Genomic DNA, 26,958 nt, shown 5'->3' on the forward strand with positions numbered 1-26,958 from the left:
GGGAGCAAATGACAGCTGAGCACTGAATCCTAATCACAGTTTGGAGCATCAGAAATAATGATCGCTTCTGATCGGGGCTTGTGAATAATTCATCCCCTTTGATTTTCACGTGCTGCCCACTGATACTTTTCAAACCAAATGTGTTCCTACAGGAGAATAATGGTCCCACTTCTTATGGAAATACCGTGGCACAAATCATTTTGCCAACATAAAAACAGTTAAATAAGACGGTTCCTGCTTTTATTTTTTTCCTCCGCCTCTTCTTCACTCCTGGGTGTGCTGGGGATGGAGCTGTGGCAGGAGCAGCACTTCCAAACTGTGCTGCCTCCTCAAAAGAGCCTGCTCCAAAGGCAGGGCTGCTCACCATCACCTGCCCATGCTCTTAGGTGATTAGCTCAGCCTGGTTAATTAACCTGGGACCTCTCCAGTTTTTGGAGTGCTGCCGTTAACTTAAAAATCTCATTATTCTTTTTTTTTTTTTTTTTTTTTTTTTTCTGGAGTAGAAAGCCATTCTCCACTGCCCATAAATCTCAACCAAATCTAGCAAATTCATAGCAAAAAAAATTCCTTAGTTGTGCAGATCCCCATGGCTTTTATTGCTGGATAAATGGCACAAAGCATGCAGTGAATTGGGGTAGCAAGACACCCAGGTTAATAGTGCTGTACTTTTAATTTTGCTTTTCCTAGACTATATAGGGCTACTCCATATTTCTGTAAACTGTTTTCAGGAGTTTGTGCCCTGGCTAGATTGTTTTCTGTTCTACTGGTGAGCAAAAGGGACTTTACTGGTGTAGAGGACACATGATCTTGGGTTAGGAAATTATTCCAACACTTCTGTCACAATCTGAATTTTCTAAATAAGAAATGCCTTAAATTGGGCTTGTTTCCTGTGCTGTCAAAAGTCATCAAGCTGCTGAAAGTGAGGAAAATCTCTTCCATCCTGGGTGGGATGGCAGTGGGACCAGCCCTGCTCCATCCCTGGTCCCTTGGCTCTGGCTCTAAGGGAAAACTTTTAGGGATTTTTGCTCCCTTCTTTGAAGCTGCTGCAGCATCTCTCTGTTCCAAGCCCTGCAGGTGGATGCTGAGGTGGAACTGTAAGTCTGCAAATATTCAGAGGCAAACAGATTATTCCCTTTCAACTTGTCAGTGTAGGAGTGGAGGAATGCAAGGAGAAGGTGAACTGAAACACTCTGTTAACTTGCAATCTCAGCTCTTGGAAGGGGAGGTGTAAGGAAGGATCTGCCAGTAGCTGGCTGCAATATTTTTGGATTGCTGCCTGCTTTACTTCCAATGACCCTTTGATTAATTCCTCTGCCTCTTTATTTTTTTTAATGAGCCTATTATGGCATATCTTATTGCAGATGCTGATTGGATCTGGGCTGTGTATTGTGCCATTTGGATGTGGATTAAATGGCACAGATCTATCTGCTGCCTCTCCCCCTCCCTCTTTAGTTCATCATGCTCAGAATTCCGAGGCTCCACGATGAGAGTCTCAGCCCTGCTGATTGCAGAGGATGTGCAATCGGCTTGAGGAATGTGTACTCAGAGCTTATGATCCTTGGGCAAGCGGGGACTGGGTGATGCATGTGGCTTTCAAGGGACACTGCTGCTCCCATCTGTTAATGGCATTCCGAGCTGGCTGCCTCCTGGAGCTGTGCCTGAGGGATGGGGCAGGCAGGGGAGGAGATGGGCCAGGAGACAGCAGCCCTGGGTTTTGGGAAAGAGGAATATGCAGCAAAAAGAGTTGCTTAGCCAGGCAGGTTTGGGATGCAGCTGCTGTAAAACTGGGGAAAGGAAAAGAGGAAGAAATGAAAAGAAGGATGGGGGGAAATTTTAGCCAGCAATGGAATAAAAAGGTGTTTAAAATGAGGGTTGGGTGAAGGCTGAGCAGGTGCTGAGGGATGTGGGCAGCTGACCCTGGGAGCACAGGGAATGCACAGCTCCCTGCCAGAGGGAGGGCAGAACGTGCTGCACTGTGCTGGACCCCTGAGCAGGGAGGGGAAAACCAGTGTGGGTGTCCTGCTGGGATGGGAGCAGGGCAGGAGGTGCTCCCAGGAACGTGGGAAGGATCAAGGGCTGCTCCCAAGTCCAGGAGAATCCCAAAGACCATTTCCCCAAATAAGAGGATTGATCCCTGTGTGACTCCCTCCTTCCCCACCCTTTTTACCCAACACTCACCCTGTGCTGTATCTTGGCCTGCAGATCGGCATGGTGGCCTGGAAGATGACCCTGAAAACGCCGGAGTACCCCGAGGGCCGGGACATCATCGTCATTGGCAATGACATCACCTACAAGATCGGCTCCTTTGGGCCCCAGGAGGATGTGCTGTTCCTCAGGGCCTCAGAGCTGGCCAGGGCCCAGGGCATCCCCAGGATTTATGTGGCTGCCAACAGCGGGGCCAGGATCGGGCTGGCCGAGGAGATCCGGCACATGTTCCACGTGGCCTGGGAGGACCCTGACAACCCCTACAAGGTGAGGGGAGCAGGAGCTGGGGGGAAAACTGCACCAACCCACAGGAGTCTTGTTTGGAATCTTCTAATAGAGGTGGTGGTGAACATTTCTCAGTGTCACATCCAAAGCTCTCCTTGGTGTTGGATGTGGAGCACTGGGAACGTCCAAGGCTGAGCTGGATGGGGCTGGGTGCAATTTTTCTAACCCAGACCATTCCCTGGCAGGGTTTGATGATCTCCCAGGAAGCAGATTGGCATCTAGAAGGAGTTAGTGCTGAATATTGCCTCATTCCCAGCTTTCACTGGCCTCAGCTGCATCTCCAGTGTTGAGAGAATATTCTTATCTCTCTGTGGAATTTAATTCTGCCCCTGTGAATTTTTTTTTTTGAAGGGGTTGCAGGGGATCAGGAAGGGATCACAGGTGGGATTGGGATGAATTAATTATTTTTCCCTGCAGGGTTACAAATACTTGTACCTGACCCCTCAAGACTATAAGAAAGTCAGTGCCCTGAACTCTGTGCACTGTGAACACGTGGAGGAAAATGGAGAGTCCAGGTAGGAATGAAAAACTTTCTGTTCATCCTTGAGTGGTGCATGGCATGTCCTTGTTGTCAGCTGGGACATTCCTCAGGGTCAGGGCATGGAAGGAGGAAGTGAAGAAAAGGTGAGAGCCTCATTGTAATCCTTTGTCTGCATTCCCCTCCCTTCTTGCCCCTTTTTTCCCTGCTCCTCACATCCTGGGAATGACAGGACATTATCCCAGGCCTTCCTCTCCCTTGGCATTCCCCTTGCAGTGCTGCAGGATGGGCTCTGCACAGCCCTGCCTGGGCTTTGTGCACACTTCTCCTTGGAGCCTTAATGATATTTAGTCACTTCTCATTTTCCTTGTGGCAAACTGATTGAGCAGATGACTGGACCTCGTGCCTCAAAGGCTGTGTGTGTCTCCCTCAGGTACAAGATAACAGATATCATCGGCAAGGAGGACGGGCTGGGAGTGGAGAACCTCAGAGGATCTGGCATGATTGCTGGAGAATCATCTTTAGCCTATGATAGTGTTATCACCATCAGCTTGGTAATCCCCCACTGCTTTCTATTCTTCAAATGCATTGTGTGTTTCAGCTGAAAAATCCTGTGTGATATCCCAGCCTTCCTTGTGGGATCAGCCCTGTGGCTGATGGAGATGGGCTTGGAGTGATGCTGGCACAGGGCAGGGCTGCTCCCTGCACACTCCACTTAAAACACTTCAGGCATTTGGCCTCAGGTTTGCTCAGTCTGAAAGTCGCTGCTTTTTTGTTTTTATAAATAAAATGCATTAATGTTTTCACATCCTGTGCTTTACAAAGTGACAGATTCTGGAATTTTCCAGCTAGAGCAGATTTTATGGCCTTGTGCTACAAACACACCTGGTTTTGTCTCAATGTTTGAATCAATAGGTTGGGGCTGTGCAGAGAGACACAAATCAATGCCATTGCTTTTTCTTTTTTCTCTTTTTCTCCTTTTTTTTTTTCCATTTCTTTCCAGGTCACGTGTCGGGCGATTGGGATTGGTGCCTACATTGTGAGGCTGGGCCAGAGAACCATCCAGGTGGAGAATTCCCACATCATCCTCACGGGCTGTGGGGCCCTCAACAAAGTGAGTCCTTGCCTGGCAGCTCCCAGGGCTGAGATTTGTCCTGAATGCTGGAATGGTTTGGGTTGGGATGCTGAAGCATGGATCCTGGCATGGTTTGGGTTGGGAGGATGCTGAAGCATGGATCCTGGAATGGTTTGGGTTGGAAGGATGCTGAAGCATGGATCCTGGAATGGTTTGGGTTGGGATGCTGAAGCATGAATTCTGGAATGGTTTGGGTTGGGATGCTGAAGCATGGATCCTGGAATGGTTTGGATTGGGATGCTGAAGCATGGATCCTGGGATGGTTTGGGTTGGGATGCTGAAGCATGGATCCTGGAATGGTTTGGGTTGGGAGGATGCTGAAGCATGGATCCTGGAATGGTTTGGGTTGGGAGGATGCTGAAGCATGGATCCTGGGATGGTTTGGGTTGGAAGGATGCTGAAGCATGGATCCTGGCATGGTTTGGGTTGGGATGCTGAAGCATGGATCCTGGCATGGTTTGGGTTGGGAGGATGCTGAAGCATGGATCCTGGGATGGTTTGGGTTGGGAGGATGCTGAAGCATGGATCCTGGGATGGTTTGGGTTGGAAGGATGCTGAAGCATGGATCCTGGAATGGTTTGGGTTGGGAGGATGCTGAAGCATGGATGCTGGGATGGTTTGGGTTGGAAGGATGCTGAAGCATGGATCCTGGAATGGTTTGGGTTGGGAGGATGCTGAAGCATGGATCCTGGAATGGTTTGGGTTGGGAGGATGCTGAAGCATGGATCCTGGAATGGTTTGGGTTGGGAGGATGCTGAAGCAGCTTTTAACAGGAATTGTGGGCATGGATTAAACACCAGGAGTGCCCAGGTGGTGTCTTCACTTGGAAGTTCCAAAAATATGTGGAGAATCACCTGAGCTTCCAGTCCCCCACAGCACTGTGTTAGCTCTGGGCAGCACTGAAGCTGAGGAGCCTGCATGCTGATTTTCCAGGCTGGGAATGAGATTTCCTGCTGGAAATCTCAGCTGTGGGGTCAGCAGGAATAGCTGGGGCTGTTACAAAGAAATCTCACAGCATCACTTCTAAAGTGGCTCTTTTTTTCCCTCCACTCCAGAGGCAGATTTTCTCCCTTGCTGCCCCAAACCCATTAATCCCAGAGCCTGCAGCTCCTTGCCTGCTGCAGACACAGCTCCCAGCCCTCTCTGCTCCCATCCCTGTCCCTGAGGGCTTTGTTTCCCTGGAGTTGGGGCTGTGTGCTGTGAGTGCCCTTCCCCATCGAGCAGCTTTGTTCTCAGGCACTCTCAGCACCTGGGGTGCCTGTGCTCCATGGCAAGCTGTGTTTCCAGGAGTGCCTGCCTGACAATGGGAGATAAAGGAAAACAGGCTCTTGTTGAATTATTCCCCTGAATAAAGGGGGCTCTGCAGAAAATGAAGCATTGATCCTATCAACTCTAGGCTGCAGCACCCTCAGTTAGATCTCTTACACACATCACACACACCTGCATCAATGGGAGGAAAAGAGGCATTTGAAGATCCAGCCTTTAAAGAGGAATTGAGTCAGTTTAGTGCTTGCTGGAGTGCAGTGAGGTGCCTGCTTCCAGCTGTCACTTGCTGGGGATCCTGCAGAGTTTCCCAGATGGCAGGGCCAGGCTGTTCAGTTCTCCCCCTCATCCCAGGTTCAACTGCACTCCCTGCCCCTGGAGCCAGTGCCTGTTTTCACAGGACTGGATTAATCCCACTGAATTTTAGGCACTTAAAAATTACTGAATTAAGCACCTGACAGGCACAGGGATTTATCTCATCCTGGGAATTTCAGTGGGCTGAATAATCCTGTGTGTCCTTTTCCCTCCTCCCTGCTCTGTTGGGATGTTTGTGTCAGCTCTGAATCTCTGCCTGCTAAAGGTGAGGGAAGAACCTGTTGGATCCTTTCCAGTGTTCCCAGCAGTGTTTACCTGCCCTTGAGCAGTGGGAACCTGGGAGTCCCCACTCACTCCTGGGTGTGTGTGTGTGATGCTGCTTCCTGTGATCCTCATTTCCAGTCCCTGCAGTTCTGCCCAGGGCTTCTTGAAGGGATCCAGCTGCAGTTGTGTCCCAGAAGTGAGTTTGAAGCAGGGAATTGGTGTCCAGGGAATGTCCAAGCTCAGTCTGGCTGATCCTGAAACAAGCAGTGGGTGCTGATCCATCACATCCTGCTGCCATGGGGTGATTCAGACTCCCCCTGGGCTCCCTGAAACCCATTAAACTCTTGTCCCTGGGATTTACAGAGCCACTTTGAATTTTTTGGGGACAGAGATCAGGTCAGGAGCCAGTTGTGCAGAGTGTGCCCTTGCAGGAGTGCAGAGGCTGTTGGGCTGTGGGGTGTGATGTGTTCCTGTTCCTGCTCAATCCCAGCAGTGAGACTGGGAAGGGAAACCTGTTGTAGCTGTTCTGAGTCAGTCTGGGTGCTGCTCATTCCCTTGGAGGAGCTGGGGACTCAGGGCTGGCAGGGGCTTCGGGAGAGATGGTGCTGGAACAAAGATAAATCATGGAAACTGCCACCTTTAGCTTCCCCCAGACATCTGGGACAGTTTTTCCATTGCTGACTCGTGTTCCTAGAGGATGCAGGACAAAGCTGCCACTTCTTGTGCCTGCAGACACATCTTCAAAATGTCTCCTCTCTGCCAGCAGAACGTGCAGCACAAAACTGTTTCTGCAGCAGTGGAGACAATTGGGCTCTCAGAGAGCAGGCAGGGCTTTATGGGAAGTTGTTTAATTTTATTTTTTTCCCTGTGAAACACTGGATTCTTTCTAATTTACACAGGGAGCGGAGGGGAATGGTGACAAACATTCTGTGCAGCCAGAGCTGTTGCTGGTCCTGTCCATGATCATTATGTAAAAGCAGCCTGAGGGTTTAGGTGTGGAGGGAAAGGTCCAGCTGCCAAAGCCAGGGGGTGACCTCTAACTCAGAGGATGAGCTCAAGGTCGGTGTCACTGCAGCTGCAGCTCCTGGTGGGCTCCTGGGCTTGGCTCCTCACTCACTGCCAGGGAGCACAGAGGGCAATCAGCAGGGTTAGAGCATCCCCAGCCCCATCCCTGGCAGGGAATGCACCAGGGCTGGGCTGGGTTTCCCTGCGCTCCTGCTGGAGCTGCCTTTGTTTGTCCTGGGCAGGAAAGGTGTGCTGGGGCTGTGCCAGCACAGGGGACACGGGGCCGTGTTTCTGCTGGCCCCTTTTGTCTCCCAGTGCATTTCAGCAGGGGGTGGAGAGGTGGAAATGCCATTTCCCTGCTCTCGGGGAGCGTGTGCCGAGCCCGCTGACCCCCCTGCAAATTGAAATAATGATAATGCGCGTCTCCTGACTGCATCAAAGTATCAGCACATCAAAAGCCAGGAGGCATGAAATGCAAATGATAAAGTGAAAGCAGATGGATTGTGCATGATCGCCTGATGCCCAATGAATTTTAAAAGATGCTGGTTCACATGGGGAGAGGGGCTGAAATAAACACGTTATCCCTGCAATTTTTTTCTTTTTTTTTTTTTTTTTTTGTCTCTCTTTTTTTTTTGTTCTTGCTGCTCACTCCTGACAATATTTTTTCACACTTCAGCGAGCAGCCACTCCATCTCCCTCCCTCCCTTCCCTCTCTTTCTCTCCCTCTCTCTCTGTTGCTGTCTCTACCTCACACACGTCTCGGGTCATGTCGCCGCAGCTCCGGTGGAAATAATAAGATATAAACCACGAGGTTGTTATTTGCATAGAAATAGCATGGAGCCCCAGGCAGCATGGGAGAAGGACACAGAGATCATTTGTCTAAAATTTTAATGAAAACTTTTGCTGAGGCAGAGATTTTTTTTTTTATAAAACTTCCCCTGCCTCCCCCTTTTTCTACCCCCAAACCTTCCTCCTCCTCCTCCTCCTCGTCACAACCTGAGCACAGGCTGATTTCAGACCTGATGTGCTGTGCCCTGCACCAACACCTTCATTTCCATGGGTTTTCTTTTTAATGGAAGTAGGACCAAAGAGCCTGGCATTCCCAATTCCTGCAGTGCTTCAGCCTTCCAGGGCTGCATTCCGTTTCTGTCCTCCCAAGGATGTTCCAGACTCTGCTGCTGACCTATTTTTAATCAGTTTGCTCCTCCTTGTCTTTTGTGTTTAAAAGAAATCCCATCTTGGAGACTGTTGTGTTAATGGAAACAAATAGTGGCTTTCAGTCCCATTTTCCCTGCAGATCTGTGTTCTAGGCTTTTCCTCAGGGCAGCCAGGTTCAGCTGGGACTTCCAGGAGCTGCTCCAGGCAGCATTCCCATCATTTTTATGTGTAGATGTTCAGCCAGGCTCTCAGTTTGCTGTTTGATGGTGATGAAGAGCTGCCCCAAAGCTGTCACCCCTTCTGCAGGTGACAGAATTCTAACCAGCTCCTGTTTTAGCTTTATTTTCCCCCAAGCTCTCTGGTCTTGCCTTGCCTGAATCCTCAGCCCTGTGCTCCCCACGGTTTGCTCAGAGCATCCAAGAGTTCCAAGGATGAGCTGGACAAACCCCACCTGCCAGGAGTCTGCAGGGAAAATGACAAAAGTAAAACATGAAACATTCAAAGCATAATTCAGCACTTTGGCCTTCATTTCCCTGCCTGCTTGTAGGGTGACATTTTTGACCAGAATGGGTAAAAAAAAAAAAAAAGAGAAAAAGTGTTGTTTGGTCTTGTTGGATAGAGAATATCTCTGTATTTTTTGATTCAGTGCTGCAGAACCTTTTGGATGCTCTGGGATTCAGGATGAGACAATAGGTCAGGGCTGCTCAGGGGGCTGTGCCCATGTGAGAGAGGTCTGGGCAGCTCTGAGGCTCCCTGGAGGAGCTCAGGGAGGAACAGGAGGCTCACACAGCCTGGGCAGTGATTGCCAACAGTAATATTTACCCTTCAATTTCACAATCTGCAAAAATAAATAGAAGCCCTGTGAGCCTGATGCTGTTTGGGGTTTGTACTGTGGAAATCTCTTTTAGTTTGGTTTTTTTTGTGTGTGATTCAAGGCAGGGATAGCTCAGTGTCTGCTCAAGATGACTCCAGTGTTGGGATTAGATCAAAGCAATCATGTGAGAGCAATCATGTGAGTTAGAACAGCAAGTGCCAGCCCTGTCATTCAAAGGAGCATTATAATTATTAATGCATGATATGAATCTTGCTGTAGTGGCACAGCAGGACTGTTGGGAAGATCTGTATGGGTGCAGGGTGCTGGGGAATGCTAAGCAGGGAGGGCTGGGGAGTGTCAGCCAGAAATCAGGTGTTGGTTCCTGGTGTGGAGGCTGGAGCTGCCCCAGGTTATCCCAGTCCTGGCTGGGCTCAGGGTGGGCTCAGGGTGGGCTCTGGGTGGGCTCAGGGTGGGTTCTGCAGCTCCCAGAGCTGCCCAACTCCCCCACCAGGTGCTGCTGGAGGTGTCACCATGGCTCAGGACAGCAAAGCCAGGCTCATTCCTTTGTTTCCCTGCCAGCCAGAGGCTCTGGGTGTGCTTGGTGGCACTGCTGGTGACACACAGGTCACACTCTGTGTGGAGCAGGCAGGATGGATGCCTGGCCTCAGTGCAGATAAACAGCCACCACCCTCTGCTGCTGCATTTTGGTTTTAATTGCCTTTCTTTAAGTGCTGATATTTGTGTATTGTTCCCATTAGAGACAATTTACGTTCCAGCCTTGCCATTATCAGTCCCTTGATGTTTGCTTAGGGTAGAAAGTCTAATAGATTTCTGTTGACTTTTTTTATTTTCCCTCCTTCTATCATTTTTAATACAGCTCCTGCTCAGTTTATCTGTGTGGGTGGGGGCTCTGTGTGTGTTTAATTGTGCCAAACAGGAGTTTAGCATTGTGGCCCATGTTCTGCCTGTCCAAATCTGTCCCAGCTCCTGGGGATCCTGCAGGGTTTGTTCTCTTGACTCTGCTCCCTGATGTTCCACAGGAGCTGAGCTTTTCCAACACATCCCAGAATTATTGACCATCCCTCTTGGGATGTCCCCAGGGGAACTTTGGGGTGAGCAGCCTGGGGTCTCTCCCAGGAAATTCCCTGTGATTCTGGATGCATGATGGGAATATAAGGAAGAGAATTGGAGAACTGCAACTCTGGAGAGTGAGCAGAGTTTCCCTGTCCTGGGGGTCTCTGAGTAACCCCAGGGGTCCAGAAGGTGACAGAGGAAATGACCAAGATCTTTAAGCTGCAGACAAGCATTAATATTGTTTATGGGGTTCATCTCCAGATGAGGGAACCCCTGGCTGGGACAGGGGGGATTTATGGGTGTTGGCACCATGTAGAATAGGGGCTGTAATTTTAGTTTGCAAAGTGTATTGAGTCCTTTTGATTTAGCACTGGCTGAGGGAGTGACCTTGAGCAAAACACACGCAGGGAGAGAGGAGAGGGGCACCAGGGTTTTGACAAGACATTTTTCATTTGGAAATGCCACTTCCCTGAAAGTGGAGCTCTTCAGGAAAAAGTAGCAGTTTGGATGAGCTTCTCCTCTGGAATTTTTTGGGTAGAATGAAAAGTTGTTCAGTTTTTATTTCCCAGCTGACTTTTCCTTCAAAATTAATTTTTTTAAAATATATACCACAGATATTTTGGAGGTCATTTGAAGCCTGTCTGATCTCAAGTTTATAGTTCAGCTCCCAAGATTACAAAACTTGAATTTTCTGCTGCAACCCAGAAATTTTCCAAAATCCTCCTCAATAACTGCAAGGTGGAAAAACCTTTTTTTTTTTTTTCCCACCAAAAACGTGTGATGCTGCAACCAGAGAGGCTCTGGTTGTGTGCCCTGCTCTGTGCATCAGGAAGGAGTGTTGGCATCTCCAGCTGGGAGCTGCAGCCCCTGCTGCCCCTTGCCCTGCTCCCTGGGGGTGAAGCACAATTCCTGTTTTTTACCCTTTTTCCCTCTGATCTCACCAAATGAGAGCAGGGAAAGGCTCCACCAGTAGGACCTGCCTGTGGATTTGCAGTCAGGAGCCATCCCCAATACCCATCAGGCTGTCAGCTCCCCACCTCCCCCCAGCTCCCACCTCCCCCATCACTCACCAAAGGGAAAAAAGAGCCGGAGCTGCAGCTTGAAATATATCATGCAATAGTGTATCATGAATTTCTTGTGAATCACATTGGAGAAGCAGGTTTATTTATTTCCGAGACTCTAAATCAATACAAAGTAGGTCTCTTAGTTCTGAAGCTGGGATGGAGTGGGAAAAAATGAGCCCATTGTACTCTTAAAACTTTGGGGAAAGGAGATGACAGCTATATAATTCCATTTACCAGGCACTAGGGGCTTTAATGTGAAGGTGACAGGGAGCTCTTTGTGCATTTAGAGCACCATATCTTCTAAATAAAAGATCTGTAGACTTGATAGTGGAGTATAGCTCTGCCTTTAATAATCTCCAAGCATTAGACAGAGCCAATCTGTTCCCAAGTCAGAAGGGTCCCCCACCGAACGCTCGTAAATTAGGAGTGCAGGAACGGGCTGGATTCAGGGATTGGGGATGCAGGAAGGGCAGAGAGGAGCTGCCTGTGCTCCCATGGCCAGGCTGCCCATTCAGGAAGGGCTCTGTGCTCAGCTGGGCTCGCTTCCCTCTTGCTGCTTTTCCCCCCTTAATGCACGATCCATGTGGGGGAAGAGCTGGAAATGAGCGCTGAGCTCTGTCGAGGCTTGGCTGCACATAATAGCAGCCAGGTTTGGAGTTCCTGCATTGTGTTCCTACATTTTTTCTGATGAGACATTCATTCCCATCATTTCTGCCTGTTTATGAAAAATAGGCTATTTATAGGACGTGCATATGCCCCTTCTGCTTCGTGTTTCTGGCAGACAATATAAACTGTGGGATGGGAATTGCAATTATTGAAATTATTTGGATAAAAATCTGGCACTTATATTTGATATAAACACATGATATGCTTGGAATAATAACAGCACTTATGTTACATAATGATTCCCATTCAAGCCCTCCAAGCTGTCATGTTTCCAGATCTTTCATCCTGGGTGAAACAGATGAGCCATCCCAGCCCAGCTTTGCAGGGAAAGTCCCAGCTCTGCAGCAGCTCAGCTTCTGAGAGGAGCAAGCAGCTGCTCAACATGGGTTGGAGTGCTGGAAAATTATTAATATGAACCTGTTGAGGACCTTCCTTTAGGGGCTGTTGGAATCCTGTGCTTGCCAAAAGATCCTCTGAAATAACAAGAAATGTGGTTTCCTAGTGGGGTTTGTGGAGATCAGATGAACTCAGTGTTGGCAACACTGCCCAAGTATTTTGGAATATTTGGGAAATCTTCTCCAAGGTAACAAATGACAGGACAGGAGGAAGAATTCCTTCATGGAAAGAGTTTAAGGTCTCTTCCCACCCAGACCATTCAAGCATCCTCCTGAACCCCCTGGTGCCCAGTCTGGGGATGCAGCAGCTTAGGTGGGGCTGATGCAGAGCTCACCTGGGCACCTCCAGCTCCTCCAAATCCCAGACCAAGCTCTCCTCAGAGCAGCTTTTCCTGCAGCTGGGCACCCTGTGCCCCTGCTCCATCCTGCTCTGGGGTGTCCCTGTGCCCCAGGCTCTGCTGGAGGAGCTGTGTGTTTATTCTGATCTCCAAAAAGGGATTGGAGGGGCAGAACAGTGCTGTGTTTGGCTGTTTCATTGCCTGTCAGCAGTGCTAAACCTGAGCTGTCACAGAGGCAGGAGCAGGGGCCCATGTGTTTGCATGACTTCAGAGAGGGGGAGTTTAAATCCTCTTTATTTTTATTTTCCTCCCTGGGAAGTGTTTAGCTAGGCTTGTGCCTGGCATCTGGAGGCCTGGGCTTTTCTTATCCTTGAACCTAAATCTGTGCTGCTGGCTTTGCTGTTAGAGGAGGAGGAGGAGGATGTTTGAGCTCAGAAGGGAGAGCCAGGAACATCCCTGTGCTAAAACAAACACTGAATTCTGCATTTGGGGGTTGCTTTTGTAACATCCATGCCTTGGTTTCTTCTGTACATAAACCTTGACTGGCATCTGGCAGCTCCTGTGCTGGGTGTTTGGGGGAGGCCAGGCTGTTTGTGAGCATTTCTGGGGGGTTTTTAAGATCCAAATGAAGCAGGTGTGTAATGTCCTCTGTCTGTTAGAAAGACTCAACCCATAAAAATAACAAACGGCGTGTATTTGCAGGAATGTCAAAGTTATGAGTTTATTTTGTAATGATGTGCTCCTGCCTTCATGAGGTAAACTGGCCGTGGCAGAGGTGTTATTAGTAATATGGAGTCAGTGGAGCAGAAAGCCAAGTGACCGAGAGATCAGTGTATCAGTCAGGGAGAGGGCAAATGGGAAGAGACAGCAGGAGAATGAGAAAAGAGCTGCTCTGCCCAGCCCCACATTACAGATGGAGCTGTGCAAGAGAATGAGGAGCCCCAGCCTCTCACAGGAGCTGCTGGGCCTTTGTCTGGTTTGTTTGGGTTTATTTTCCCACCCATTTAAATATGTCCACCCTACAGCTGTCTTGGAGCAGTTTGGGATTAGTGAGCTGAGCTGGGCTCAGCACTCTGAGCTTTGGTCACTGTGCTGCCTGGGCAAGGCAGGTGAAACTGCCTCAGTTTCCCCACTGCTGTCATTCCATTCCCCTTGGGGGTTGTGGAATCCACAGTGGTTTGGGAGGAGCCTTAAAGATCCAATTCCACCCCTCTGCCCCTTTTCCACTATCCCAGACTGATCCAACCCCTGTCCAGCCTGGCCTTGGACACTTCCAGGGGCACCCACATCTTCTCTGGTTCCCTGTGCCCACCCTCCTAGGGAACAATTCCTTCCCAGTACCCCCCCATCCCTGCCCCCTGTTCACCAGGGATCACTGTTCAGCAGCTCCTACCTCCACCCAGGGTTTGGGAGGCTGTGTTGTCAGAGTTTTGCTCCATCCTTTTCATTTCCCAGTGACCCTGAGGTGCTGCAGGGCTGGGTGTGTGTGTGTCCCTCCCCAGCCAGCACCTCCTGGCCACTTCCCAGCACTGATGGCTTTCCCTTTTTTCTTCCCCCAGGTGCTTGGAAGGGAAGTTTACACCTCCAACAACCAGCTGGGAGGGATCCAGATCATGCACAACAACGGGGTGACACATGACACCGTCTGTGATGACTTTGAAGGAGTTTACACCATCCTGCAGTGGCTTTCCTACATGCCAAAGGTAATTCCTGTGCCTGCAGGGTGCCCCTGTGTGCTTTGTTTGCAGGGTTTTGGGGGCTCACTTCCTTCAATATTCTCCTTTTTCCCCTAGAATATCCACAGCCCTGTGCCCATCCTGAAAGCCAAGGACCCCATAGACAGGAGCATTGACTTTGTCCCCACCAAGACCCCCTACGACCCTCGCTGGATGCTGGCTGGACGCCCCAACCCAAGTATGGCCAGGACATGCAGCAGCTCTTCTTGTTCCAAAGCTGTTTGTCAGATGTCTGCAACCCAAATGTATTTCAGATTCTGTGAAATAATTAGTTCCAAGCAATCTGGGTGGAATATGTAAATATTTACATATAATAATATTAATCTATAGTTTTAGTTATGAACAATATCTAGAAGTAGCATGTACATCTGAGTGCTCAAGGACACCATGCTTTTATAGATGATATATTTACTCAGAATAGTTACTTTTATGGAATTTTTTTTATAGTTTAGGGGAAAGTCCATCCACAGAGAGTCTGCATGTTAAAGGAACCAGAATATTCCTGCAGACCTTGGGCAGTTGTGTTGGCACCACTGGGCTTGTGCAGCCTTGTGTAGGCACAAACTGCAAACTGGGTGACCATTACTCCTGCTGTTATTAATGAGTTTGGGGGGCTAAAATGAGATTTGTGATAAACTAAGTTTTCTGGTTTTGGATAATATTTTTTCATCATCTCTCAAGCAATTCATCCAGCTGTCCGGGCGCCGCAATCGCCGCCTTCCAAATCGAGTGACTTCAGATTTTAATTTAGTGGAAGCGTTAAGGAAAGCAGATGATTCCCTGTGATAAGTTAAAGCAGATATCTCCTAGGTGAAAAGTTAAAGCCATTTATTAGAGGAGATATTGCCGTGATATTCTTCAAACTGACGCCCGACACGAGGCCAGAATCTCAACGATCAGCTCTGGGCTCGCGATAAAGAGATAATTCTGAAATGGATGGTCACATTTTACAGTGGGGCCACAGAGGCAAGGAATGTAGAACACAGTAATTACAAGTTTGGGCTTGATAAAACACTCTCCATCCTGTTTAAGTCAGCAGAGGTTAGCCTGCTTGGATCTCCACTTTTTAATTGGTTTTGGACTTGGGTTTGCAGAAGCAGAGGTGCTTGTTCAGAGGGAAGAGCTCTGAGCCAGGGGGTGAAGCTGGGAGGGATTTGGGGGTTTTTTGGGGGTTGTTTTTATGCAGAGCTTCCCAAAACCCCAGTGCAAAGCAGGAGTCCCCAGAGAGTTGTGATTTCTGTGACTGACTCTAAAATATCATTGAAATTTTCGTATTTATTTCCTGGGTTTCTTCAGCATTCCTTCTTTCAAGGAAAGATTAGTCAGGATCAAGAGAAGAATATGAGATAAGTTTTAAAATAGAAATAGATGTGTTGAAAACCATCTTTAATGACTTTACTGCCTTTTGACAAATGTTTGTAGTCCTGAAAAAAGCAGAGTTATTTATTTAAAAGCACGGGAAGTCCCTCTGCTCTGCGAACCCCATCGTTTAACAATAAATGATGCTTTTGCTGATAAATTGCTGTCTTTATGCAGACTAGGAAATGAAATAAGACATGATGGCTGAAGGCAGACAAATGCTCAGCTGTCTAATGCTCCCTTGTATTGTCATCTATTTAAAATTAAATAAATAAATAGACAGTGCCACGTTCTGCAGTTGGCATTTTTAGGCAAGTTTGAGTTGCTGCTTTGATATTCTGTTTTCTTTCTTCCCTCTCTCCTTCCTCCTTTGATGTTTCCCTTTTTTTCCCTTCCCTTTAGATCAGAAAGGGCAGTGGCTGAGTGGGTTCTTTGACCATGGCTCATTCATGGAGATCATGCAGCCCTGGGCACAGACAGTCGTGGTGGGGAGAGCCAGGTAAGTTCTGACAATTGTAGAAATCAAGTTTGGCCTCTGCTTTGCATTTCTCCAGAACACAACATCCCTGTGAGTGTTTCTTTCTCTCTCTATGTGTGTATATATCTATTTAATAGAAAGAGTTGGAAAGAAAGGGATGAGATGACCTTTAAGGTCCCTTCCAACCCATTCCATGGCTCTATAATTTTATAATTTAAAGGCTTCCAGGCTAAGCAGTGTGCCAGGGGTGGAAATCAATGATTTGGCAAAGCCAGAAGCTCTCTGTCCATGCTCAGCTTCACTTGCAGTTCCTTTCTTCTGACAAATTCCAAGTGGCTTTGGACTCTCACACAGCAGGGATATATAACACAAATGAAACATTCCTTTCAAAAGCAGTGGCACTTTGAAAAAAAAACAAATATGAATGTATTCTTCTGGGATTGTTACTGTAAGTGCTGCCAAAACTCATCTCTTGTATGTATGTTTGGAATATGTGTGCTGTTGGCTGTAAATTGTCTTTTATTATTCTATGGCAACTTGTCCAGGGACACACTATAAAACAAGATGTAGCATCTTCATGTGCTAGCCTGATAAAATTTATATGAAGTATTATGGAAAACAGAAGTTGTTTTGAGCTGTTTTCAAGTTCAATAAATAACTGTAATACTTGGATAAAGATGTTCTTTATTAGGTCACATGGGCCCTAATACAGAAGTTATAAGTTACCGATTTAGGACGGCTTCTGCAATTCCAGGGTTCCAGCAGACCCTTCATCACAGGCTCTGGGAATATTTCCATCCCTCAGTGCTCGTGGGCCCTGCTCTGCCCTGCTGCTCGTGTCTCATCAGCTGAGGTGGCTGGGAGGGACAGGGGGCTCTGCTGGGACTGTCCTGGCAGTGTGGCACTGATAACTGGGACTGTCCTGGCACTGTGGCACTGATAGCTGGGACTGTCCTGGCAGTGTGGCACTCATGGCTGGGACTGTCCTGGCACTGTGGCACTGATGGATGGGGCTGGGACTGTCCTGGCAGTGTGGCACTGATAGATGGGGCTGGGACTGTCCTGGCAGTGTGGCACTGATGGCTGGGACTGTCCTGGCAGTGTGGCACTGATGGCTGGGACTGTCCTGGCAGTGTGGCACTGATGGCTGGGACTGGGACTGTCCTGGCAGTGTGGCACTGATAACTGGGACTGTCCTGGCAGTGTGGCACTGATGGCTGGGACTGGGACTGTCCTGGCAGTGTGGCACCAACAGCTGGGACTGTCCTGGCAGTGTGGCACCAACAGCTGGGACTGTCCTGGCAGTGTGGCACCAACAGCTGGGACTGTCCTGGCAGTGTGGCACCAACAGCTGGGACTGTCCTGGCAGTGTGGCACTGATAGCTGGGACTGTCCTGGCAGTGTGGCACCAACAGCTGGGACTGTCCTGGCACTGTGGCACTGATGTTGGGACTGTCCTGGCAGTGTGGCACTGATGGCTGGGACTGTCCTGGCAGTGTGGCACTGATGGCTGGGACTGTCCTGGCAGTGTGGCACTGATAGATGGGACTGTCCTGGCAGTGTGGTACTGATGGCTTTAGTGTGCAGGAGGGGCTGGATCCCCTGGCAGGCAGAGCTGGGCATCCTGCCTGTCCCTGTGTCCCTGTCCCTGTGTCCCTGTCCCTGTGTCCCTGCCCAGCCCTGTCCCTGTGTCCCTACACCCTGCTCACCCCTCCCTGTGTCCCTGTCCCTCTCCCTGTGTCCCTGCCCAGCCCTGTCCCTGTGTCCCTGTCCAGCCCTGTTCCTGCACCCTGTGTCCCTGCTCACCCCTGTCCCTCTGTCCCTGCACCCTGCCCACCCCTGTCCCCGTCTCCCTGTCCCTGCCCCCTGCCCAGCCCTGTCCCGTGTCCCTGTCCCTGCACCCTGCTCAGCCCTGTCCCTGAGTCCTTGTCCCTGTGTCCCTGCACTCTGTGTCCCTGTGTCCCTACCCACCCCTGTCCTGCCCCCCCTGCAGCAGCAGATTTGGGACAAACACACCAAGCAGTTAAAATCTCTCCCAACCCATTCTGGGATTCTGATTTTTCATTGTCCAGGCCATCAGTACCAAAATCTGGGTGATGGCAGGCAAAGGGTGGTGGGTGCATGGATTTAGTGTTCAAAATGTAGGTTTGGTTTATTCTGTTTAATTTTTAGAGAGGAATATGCTCATTTTTGGGATAGATTTTGCTTTGAGAGCTGTGACCTCTCTGGATCTCTCCATTTTCATGCCTCAGCTCTGCAAAATGCCACAGGGCTGCTGCTGCTCTTTGTCTCTCCTGGGTGTTTGGATGTGCAGGAGTAGGAATTTTCTGTCTCACCTGTTTGCAGGCTGGGAGGAATACCTGTAGGAGTGGTTGCTGTGGAAACCAGGACAGTGGAGCTCAGCATTCCTGCTGATCCTGCAAACCTGGACTCGGAGGCCAAGGTGGGTGTGCTCTGTCCCTGCTTGTCCCTGTGGAAGGAGCCCTGGGCCAGGGATTCCTGCCTTTCCCCAAATTCTGGAGAGCTGGGGGTGCTGGAGCAGTGCCTGGGCTGCTGTGACCATTCCTGTGTGACAATCCCAGCACTCAGGGGAGGGACAGGGGTTGGGGTTGGCAGAAATCCCCTCCCTGCTCTCTGGCTGTACCTGGAGTGTTCCAGCCCTTCCTGCTCTGACATTTTGCTGTTCCCCTGCCTGATTTCACTCTGCTCCATCTCTCCATGTCCTTTCTCTCCTCCTTCCCCTCCTCACAGCATCACAGAGTCAGGCTGTCCATGCTCTCTTTCCTTAGCTGAGTTAATGGGAATGCTGCAGAAGGATTATCCCAATTTTCCCATGGCCAGGCAGCTCCCTCTCATTTCCCATGCCATGTTCCTCACTGTGTATCCCTGATGATTTCTCTGTGTTTTAACTCTCACATCCATGTGCTCCAAGGCCTCACAGTGGATTTTTGCTTCCCACCAGATAATCCAGCAGGCTGGGCAGGTGTGGTTCCCTGACTCTGCCTTCAAAACAGCCGAGGCAATCAAGGACTTCAACAGAGAGGGGCTGCCCCTGATGGTCTTTGCAAACTGGAGAGGCTTCTCTGGGGGAATGAAAGGTGAGCAGCACTTTGGAGCTGTCCTGGGGGTGGTTTTGGCTCTGCCTTGGCTGCTCAGGGCACCACAGAGTGCTGCTTGAAATGCTGTGAAGTGCCGAGGATGTGAGATGGATGCTGTAAAATCGGAGGTAAAAGATTAGATCAGGGCCTCTTAGCTGTGTGAGAGAGTCCCAGGAGCACTGAGCTGCTGGAAGCTCTCAGGGTGGGAGGTGGCAGAAGAGGGCAGAATTCTTCCCTCTGGAAAATACCTGCTCCATGTGCTGCTGCTGCACCCCTGCACGAGCTGCTCTCCCAGCCACACAACTCTCTGGCAAGTTGTTGATGTAATTTTAGCTTATTTTATTTCATCCTTAAATATTGTTTTACCTTAAAATGTCAGATCTGGCTTGCTCACAAACAGAATTTTAGCTTTGGAGTTGGGTGGAACAGGCAGCACCAGGGTGTTCATATTTATTTTGCATATTATAAGTTATTCCAGGCAGCAGCAGGAGGAGGGAAGGACAGAACCACTGCACTTTGCTCCTTGCATTTTCCAGCTTGCTGGTGTCTCCTGACACTCTGGGTGTCCCTTGGGGAGTTGTTTGCAGTTTTGGTTTCAGTGCTGGCTGGGGATTATGCAGGGAGGGAAAATAAACAATTATGCCACCCCTCAGTGCACACAAACACACTGCCAGGAGCCGACTGCACTGTGGGTAAAATGACTCCAAAATTGTGTGTAATGAGTAGGAAAAGATTAGAGACAGCTCTTGCTATGCTGAAAATTGACATTAGTGAAGGGGGAGGGAAATAAAAAAAAAAAAAAAAGAGGGAAAAAATTAAACCCCCTCTTTCCTAGTCAGCCTGGGAGGTCTAATTCCTGCTGGAAAATAAATAAATAACGCCCTAAATAAAGGCAGCTCGTGGTGGTGCTTTCCCCAACGAGCCAGAAGGCTCCTGAGCATAATGCAAAATTAAATTATGAAAAACTGGCTGGAATATTCTGATGGAGGAGCCATTTGGCAGGGCTTGGTTTGGGAGAACCAGCAGTGACCCACGACGGGGAGACATCAGGCGTGAAATTCCCTGGGAATGAGCACCAGGGTCCTGGGCTGGCAGGGAGGGTTTGATCAATGCAAATCCCCCTGACATCCCACCCTGCTCCCCACGGGGCACTGCTCCTTTTTGCCCAGCACAGATTATAAATAACAATAAAAAAAAAATCAAATAGTTGAGTGGAGTGAAGAGGGGGTGGCTGGTGCTGGGCTGGGCTGTGATGGATTTCTGGGGTGGCTTTATCATGTTTGTGTTGTCTGTTCTGTGTGTGTTGGGTGCTGAGTTCTGCAGCTTTGAGCTTCATTCCAGGAGTGAAGGGGGAGACAAGAGGTGCAGAGTTTATTTATTTTTGTTTGTTTAGTTTGTTATAAATTTACTCTAAGCCAGGACTCTTGGCCAGTGCTGTCTGCAGCTCCCATCTGATGTTCCAGCTGCAGAGGGGCAGGGAGGGGGACAGGGATGGGGCAGGAAGAGCTCTGAGTGTCAGGATGGGCACAGGGATGGGACAGGGAGAGCTCTGAGTGCCAGGAGGGGCACAGGGATGGGGCAGGGATGGGGACAGGCTGTGTCCCTGTGGGGCAGGGAGGGCTCTGAGTGCCAGGATGGGCACAGGGATGGGGACAGGGAGGGCTCTGAGTGCCAGGATGGGGACAGGGATGGGGACAGGAATGGGACAGGCTGTGTCCCTGTGGAGGAAGGGCTCTGAGTGCCAGAATTTACACACAAGGATGGACACAGGGATGGGGCAGGGAGGGCTCTGAGTGCCAGGATGGGGACAAGGAGGGCTCTGAGTGCCAGGATTTACACACAAGGATGGACACAGGGATGGGGACAGGGAGGGCTCTGAGTGCCAGGATTCACACCCAGGGATGGGGACAGGCTGTGTCCCTGTGGGGAGGGCTCTGGGCTCTGTGGGCACTGCCCACCCTCCTGCAGAGCCAGCTCTGGGTTTAAATGAATGCAGGATTTGGGGCTGGAGCAGTCAGGGAGGAGGATGCTCCTCAGCAGGGTTTACAGCCAGATCTGGGGGCACCAAGGGTGTCTCCAGCTCCTCTGGCCCTGCTGAAGTGTTGGGTGTGCAGAGGAAGCCAGGCTTGGTTTTATTCAACACCAAATATTAGGGTTTAATCAGTTATTTCATCAGGTCCCAGAACCGTGCAGGGTGAGCTTCCTCCAAAAATTCCACAGGCACAGAAATGCTTCCCTGAGCACCTGGGGAATAAAATCCTGTCCTGGTGACACCTGGGGGAGCTTTGGAGAAAGCACCAAGTTCCCCCAATTTCCTGCTCCTGCTCAAACAATTAGTGCTGCTCTTCTCTGCACTTCACCTGAGTAAAATATATACCCGTGGCAGGAGTGAAAAATGGATTGCTAATTACACAATTATTTTATTATGTAGCACTAGTAAAAAATGTCTAGTAAAGAATTAATTCAGTTAAAATAATTTGAATCAAGCAATTATTTTCTTAACACTAGAATTAGCTGAAAGTACTTCAAGTGGTTTATTACTAGCACTACATAATAAAATAATTGTATAATTAGTAATAAATTTGTCACCCCTTTTGAGTCTTTTTCTTTGCTCAGGACAAAGGGAAGGGTTGGAGTTTTGTTTGGTTCTCAGTCCTCACTGTCTCTTCTGGGATTTATGTTTATTCCCAATTAGAGGGAATAAATTGTTCTTCCTTTTGTCATTTTGGTACCCCTTAAATAACATGAAATTCCTTTTCTTGAGTATTTGGGCAATGACCTTGGAAATGAAATGGAGAGATCCTGTCAGTGCCTAGTATATATTTATTTACATATTGTAAATATGTATTTAAAATATAAAAGTGTGTGTTTCCTAAAGAGTTAATTGCTTAATTATGTTAATGCCTAACACTGAAATGAGGGTTAAATGACAAAGGGACCTTGGCTGGAGTCTCTTTCTTCCCCAGAAATGAGGCTTTTCTCCAGGGATGGAGGGATTTTAGATGAATAAAAGTGTCTCAGTGTTTTCAGACAGTTCTGTTGCTGCAGGTGTGAGGCTCATAAATGAATCCTCACTTCTCTCTGCACTGGTATTTTAATGGCCAGAAAAAAAAATGAGACAAACTGGGGGGCTCCCAGAAAAACCCCAAATGGTGGAGGGGGTTGGGAGAGATGAAATTTTGGGGAGGGAGGGAGGGGAAGTTTGGCTGAGTTCTGAGGGAAATCCCATTTACCTGGCTGTGGAAATGCCCCTGAAGAAGGGGATTTATTGATTGGGGTTTCTGAGTGGGAGCTTTGACAGAATGGACAGAGTAGGGCTGGATGAGCCTCATCACTGCTCTTCATTTCTTGTATTTTGATTTAATACTTCTAGATATAATTATATGTAACAAAATGTATATATTCAAGAGTGCCTATTCCATTACAAACTGTATCCATTAGAAACTATATCATCTCATAGAAATTCTTCTGCCTTCCCTTTCTCTCTTTTATTTAAATCACCTTTGGGGCTGATATTTTCAATGTACTGTCTTTACACAGTGGAGTTGGTCTTATTAATTTTGAGCAAAATGCCTTAAACAAATTTTAATGGAGGAAGAGCTGAGTGCTGTTCCCCATCCCTCCCCACACACATTTTTATGGAGATCTGGAGAAGCTCTGCTGCCCTTAGGTGCATTTTATTCACATTACAAGAGTTGTGGGAGAGGTCTGGGGTGGTGAGTCTGAAATTGGGCAGTACAGATGTGCCCAGCCTGGTTTCCCAAAGTCTGGGAATGTTTGTGGGCTGGGAAATCAGGGGTGGGTCATCCATCCCCTGGTGTGGAGCAGCTGGTGTGAGCTGAGGAGCTGGAGTGGATGTGGGTTCATGGAAAGTCTCCAGGCTGCATTTCCAGGGAGGGGGTTCAGATCTGGGCTGGTGTGGGAGGTCCTGCAGGCTGGGGAGGGATTTATCAGGAGCATGGAGTGATAGGACAGGGCCTCAGCCTGGAGGAGAGGAGATTGAGATGGGATGCCAGGGAGAAATTCCTCCCCATGAGGTGCTGGGGCCCTGGCACAGGATCCCAGAGAAGCTGTGGCTGCCCCAGCCCTGGACATGTCCAAGGTTGGGGCACTGGTGAGCTGTGACTGCAGCCTGTGTGTCCTTCCCTGCCATGTGTGACACCTGTGTGTCCTTCCCTGCCATGTGTGACACCTGTGTGTCCTTCTGTGCCATGTGTGACACCTGTGTGTCTGTGCCATGTGTGACACCTGTGTGTCCTTCTGTGCCATGTGTGACACCTGTGTGTCCTTCCCTGCCATGTGTGACATTTCTGTCCTTCCCCAAACATGTATGACCATGTCCCCAGACACGTCTGACCATTTTTGTGTCTCCCCAGACATGTGTGACCTCTCTCTGTCCTTCCCCAGCTGTGTGTGACTCCCTCTCTGTCCCCAACCCTGTGTGACTCATTCTGTCCCCCAACCCTGTGACCTCTCTCTGTGTCCCCACCCTGCGTAACACCCTCTGTCCCCAGCCCTGTGACCTCTCTCTGTCCCCTAGACATGTGTGATCTCTCTCTGTGTCCCCAGCCCTGTGTGACTGTGTCCCCAGCCCTGTGTCACTCTCCCTGTCCCCAGCCCTGTGTGACTCCCTCTGTCCCCAGCCCTGTGTGATTCTCTGTGTCCCCAGCCCTGTGACCTCTCTCTGTCCCCCAGACATGTGTGACTCTGTGTCCCCCAACCCTGTGTGACTCTGTCCCCAGCCCTGTGACCTCTCTCTGTGACCCCAAGTGTGGCTCTCTCTGTCCCCCATCCCTGACTCTGTCCCCAGCCCTGTGGCCTCTCTCTGTGTCCCCATTCCTGTGTGACCTCTCTCTGTGTCCCCAGCCCTGTATGACCTCTCTCTGTCCCCATCCCCATGTCACTCTCCCTGTCCCCATCCCTGTGTGATTGTGTCCCCAGCCCTGTGACCTCTCTCTGTGTCCCCAGCCCTGTGTGACTGTGTCCCCAACCCTGTGTCACTCTCTCTGTCCCCAACCCTGTCACTCTCTCTGTCCCCCAGCCCTGTGTGACTCTGTCCCCATCCCTGTGACCTCTCCCTGTCCCCATCCCTGTGTGACTGTGTCCTCAGCCCTGTGACCTCTCTGTCCCCAGCCCTGTGTGACTGTGTCCCCATCCCTGTGTCACTCTGTGTCCCCAACCCTGTGTGACTCTGTCCCCAGCCCTGTGTGACTGACCCCAGCCGTGTGACCTCTCTCTGTCCCCCATCCCTGTGTCACTCTCCCTGTCCCCATCCCTGCGTGACTCTGTCCCCATCCCTGTGTCACTCTGTGTCCCCAGCCCTGTGTGACTCTGTCCCCCAGCCCTGTGTGACTGTGTCCCCAGCCCCATGACCTCTCTGTGTCCCCAGACATGTACGACCAGGTGCTCAAGTTCGGCGCGTACATCGTGGACGGCCTGCGCGAGTACCGGCAGCCGGTGCTGATCTACATCCCGCCGCAGGGCGAGCTGCGCGGCGGCTCCTGGGTGGTCATCGACCCCACCATCAACCCGCGGCACATGGAGATGTACGCGGACAGGGAGAGCAGGTACAGCCCGGCCTCTGCCTGCCCCGCCCTGCACACTGAGCTCGGGGGGCTGTGAGCCCTGACTGCGGGCTCTGTGTGTGTGTGTCATGTGTGTGACATCTGTGTGACATCTGTGTGTGTGTCTGTGCTGTGTGTGACACTGTGTGACAACTGTGTGTGACATCTGTGTGTGACACCTGTGTGTGACACCTGTGTGTGACACCTGTGTGTGCTGTGTGTGACACCTGTGTGTGACATCTGTGTGACACTGTGTGTGACACCTGTGTGACATCTGTGTGTCTGTGTGTGCCATGTGTGACACTGTGTGTGTGTATGTGCTGTGTGTGACACTGTGTGACACTGTGTGTGCTGTGTGTGATATCTGTGTGACACCTATGTGTGTGTGTCATGTGTGACATCTGTGTGTGACATCTGTGTGTGTATGTGCTGTGTGTGACACTGTGTGTACATCTGTGTGTGACACCTGTGTGTCTGTCTGTGCCATATGTGACACCTGTGTGACACCTGTGTTTACATCTGTGTGTCTGTCTGTGCTGTGTGTGACACCTGTGTGTGCTTCTGTGTGTGTATGTGACACCTGTGTGTGACACCTGTGTGTGCTTCTGTGTGTCTGTCTGTGCTGTGTGTGCTTCTGTATGTCTGTCTGTGCCATGTGTGACATCTGTGTGTCCTTCTGTGACATCTGTGTGTCCTTCCCCAGCCATATGTGACATCTGTGTGCCTGTCTGTGCCATGTGTGACACTGTGTGTGCTTCCCTGCCATGTCTGACATCTGTGTGTCCTTCCCCAAACATGTATGACCATCTGTGTGTCCCTTCCCAGCCATGTGTGACCATTTTTCTGTCCCTCTCCAGCCATGTCTGACCATCTCTGTGTCCCTCCCCAGCCATGCCTGACATTTCTGTCCTTCCCCAAACATGTATGACCATGTCCGCAGCCCTGTGTGACCTCTCTGTCCCTCCCCAGCCCTGTCTGAGCTCTCTCTGTCCCTCCCCAGCCCTGTGTGACCTCTCTGTCCCTCCCCAGCCCTGTGTGACCTCTCTGTCCCTCCCCAGCCCTGGGGAATGCTCCCACACTCCCAGCTGGCGCTGAGCCGCTCAGTTCTGTGCCTGATGCTCAGTTCTGTGCCTGATGCTCAGTTCTGTGCCCGATGCTCAGTTCTGTGCCTGATGCTCAGTTCTGTGCCTGATGCTCAGTTGTGTGCCTGATGCTCAGTTGTGAGCTGGGTTCCAGGTGCCAGCAGTGCTTTGTGCTTTGCCCTGCAGAGGGGGGATCCTGGAGCCCGAGGGGACGGTGGAGATCCGGTTCCGCAGGAAGGACCTGGTGAAGACCATGCGCAGGGTGGACCCCGTGTACATCGGCCTGGCCGAGCGCCTGGGTACGTGGGGCACCCTGGCAGGGACCTGGGCACCCCTCAGCCTCTGCTCAGAGTCATTTCCTTCTTTATTTACTGCTGGCTGCCTCGGGAAGAAAAGCAGATGAGCCCAGTGCACGTGTGAGGTGATGCTCGGTGTACCCTGGGTGTGCAACACAGCGGGGTTTGAGCTGATTTCTCTTCTTTATTTTATTTTATTTTATTGGCTGGATGTCACAACAGACCCTCACTGCAGATGCCTGGGTCTGATTTCCAGCTCAGCAGTTGCTCAGCTCACTGAAGGTTTGTGGGCCAAGCGTTTCACGTTTGATCAAAGTCGTTTTGGGCTGCTGGACTGTCACTGGGTGTCTGGGGTACCCTGCAGAGTGACATCCATGAACTCCTCAGTGTCAGGGGAATGAGGAATGTTGTCCTTGTCTCTGTGAGCAGGGGCTGTGCAGAGCTCAGTGCTGGCACAACCAGCCTTGTGTTATTGCCACTCTGAGTGATCCCAGTGCCTGCTGCACACTCACCATCCCAAAATACAGAGTGCTCAGCAAAATGCACTTAATATCAGATATGTTCTCTCTTGGGGGAATTGGCTCTTTAGATAGTTCTTTACTGGCTCTTACTATAAGAGTATAATCTTACAGAGCCTCCTTTTACCTCCAGAATTGACTACATTTCAGTGGAGGGAGAAGTGTGCCATGTGGGTATGGCTTGAATTTATAAAGCCTTTTGGGATCCTTCAGGAGGAAAAGTGTTCTGCAAATGACTGATAAATCCTGGCTATTGCTGCAGTTACATTTTATTATTTGGCTTTTTTTAAAATTTATGGCAGGGCAACAATTTATATACAAAACAACCTCCTGATATGCCTTGGGAAGAGAATAATGAAGGGTGAAGG

General features: G+C 49.9%; 1 protein-coding gene across 3 annotated transcripts in view; it reads left to right on the plus strand.

Moving 5' to 3' along the window:
• Positions 1–26,958, plus strand: part of ACACA (acetyl-CoA carboxylase alpha) — a 108,207-nt gene that overhangs the window by 67,918 nt on the left and 13,331 nt on the right. For all 3 annotated transcript variants that reach the window (XM_033078023.2, XM_033078021.2, XM_033078022.2), the window contains 11 exons: positions 2,203–2,472; positions 2,908–3,005; positions 3,402–3,522; positions 3,972–4,082; positions 14,019–14,162; positions 14,253–14,373; positions 15,957–16,053; positions 18,379–18,475; positions 18,995–19,130; positions 24,520–24,697; positions 25,963–26,075. In XM_033078023.2, coding sequence (XP_032933914.1) covers positions 2,203–2,472; positions 2,908–3,005; positions 3,402–3,522; positions 3,972–4,082; positions 14,019–14,162; positions 14,253–14,373; positions 15,957–16,053; positions 18,379–18,475; positions 18,995–19,130; positions 24,520–24,697; positions 25,963–26,075 — 1,486 coding nt within the window. The remainder of the gene's footprint in view (positions 1–2,202; positions 2,473–2,907; positions 3,006–3,401; positions 3,523–3,971; positions 4,083–14,018; positions 14,163–14,252; positions 14,374–15,956; positions 16,054–18,378; positions 18,476–18,994; positions 19,131–24,519; positions 24,698–25,962; positions 26,076–26,958) is intronic.

The sequence above is a fragment of the Catharus ustulatus genome, chromosome 22, assembly GCF_009819885.2.
Source record: "Catharus ustulatus isolate bCatUst1 chromosome 22, bCatUst1.pri.v2, whole genome shotgun sequence".
Classification (NCBI taxonomy): domain Eukaryota; kingdom Metazoa; phylum Chordata; class Aves; order Passeriformes; family Turdidae; genus Catharus; species Catharus ustulatus.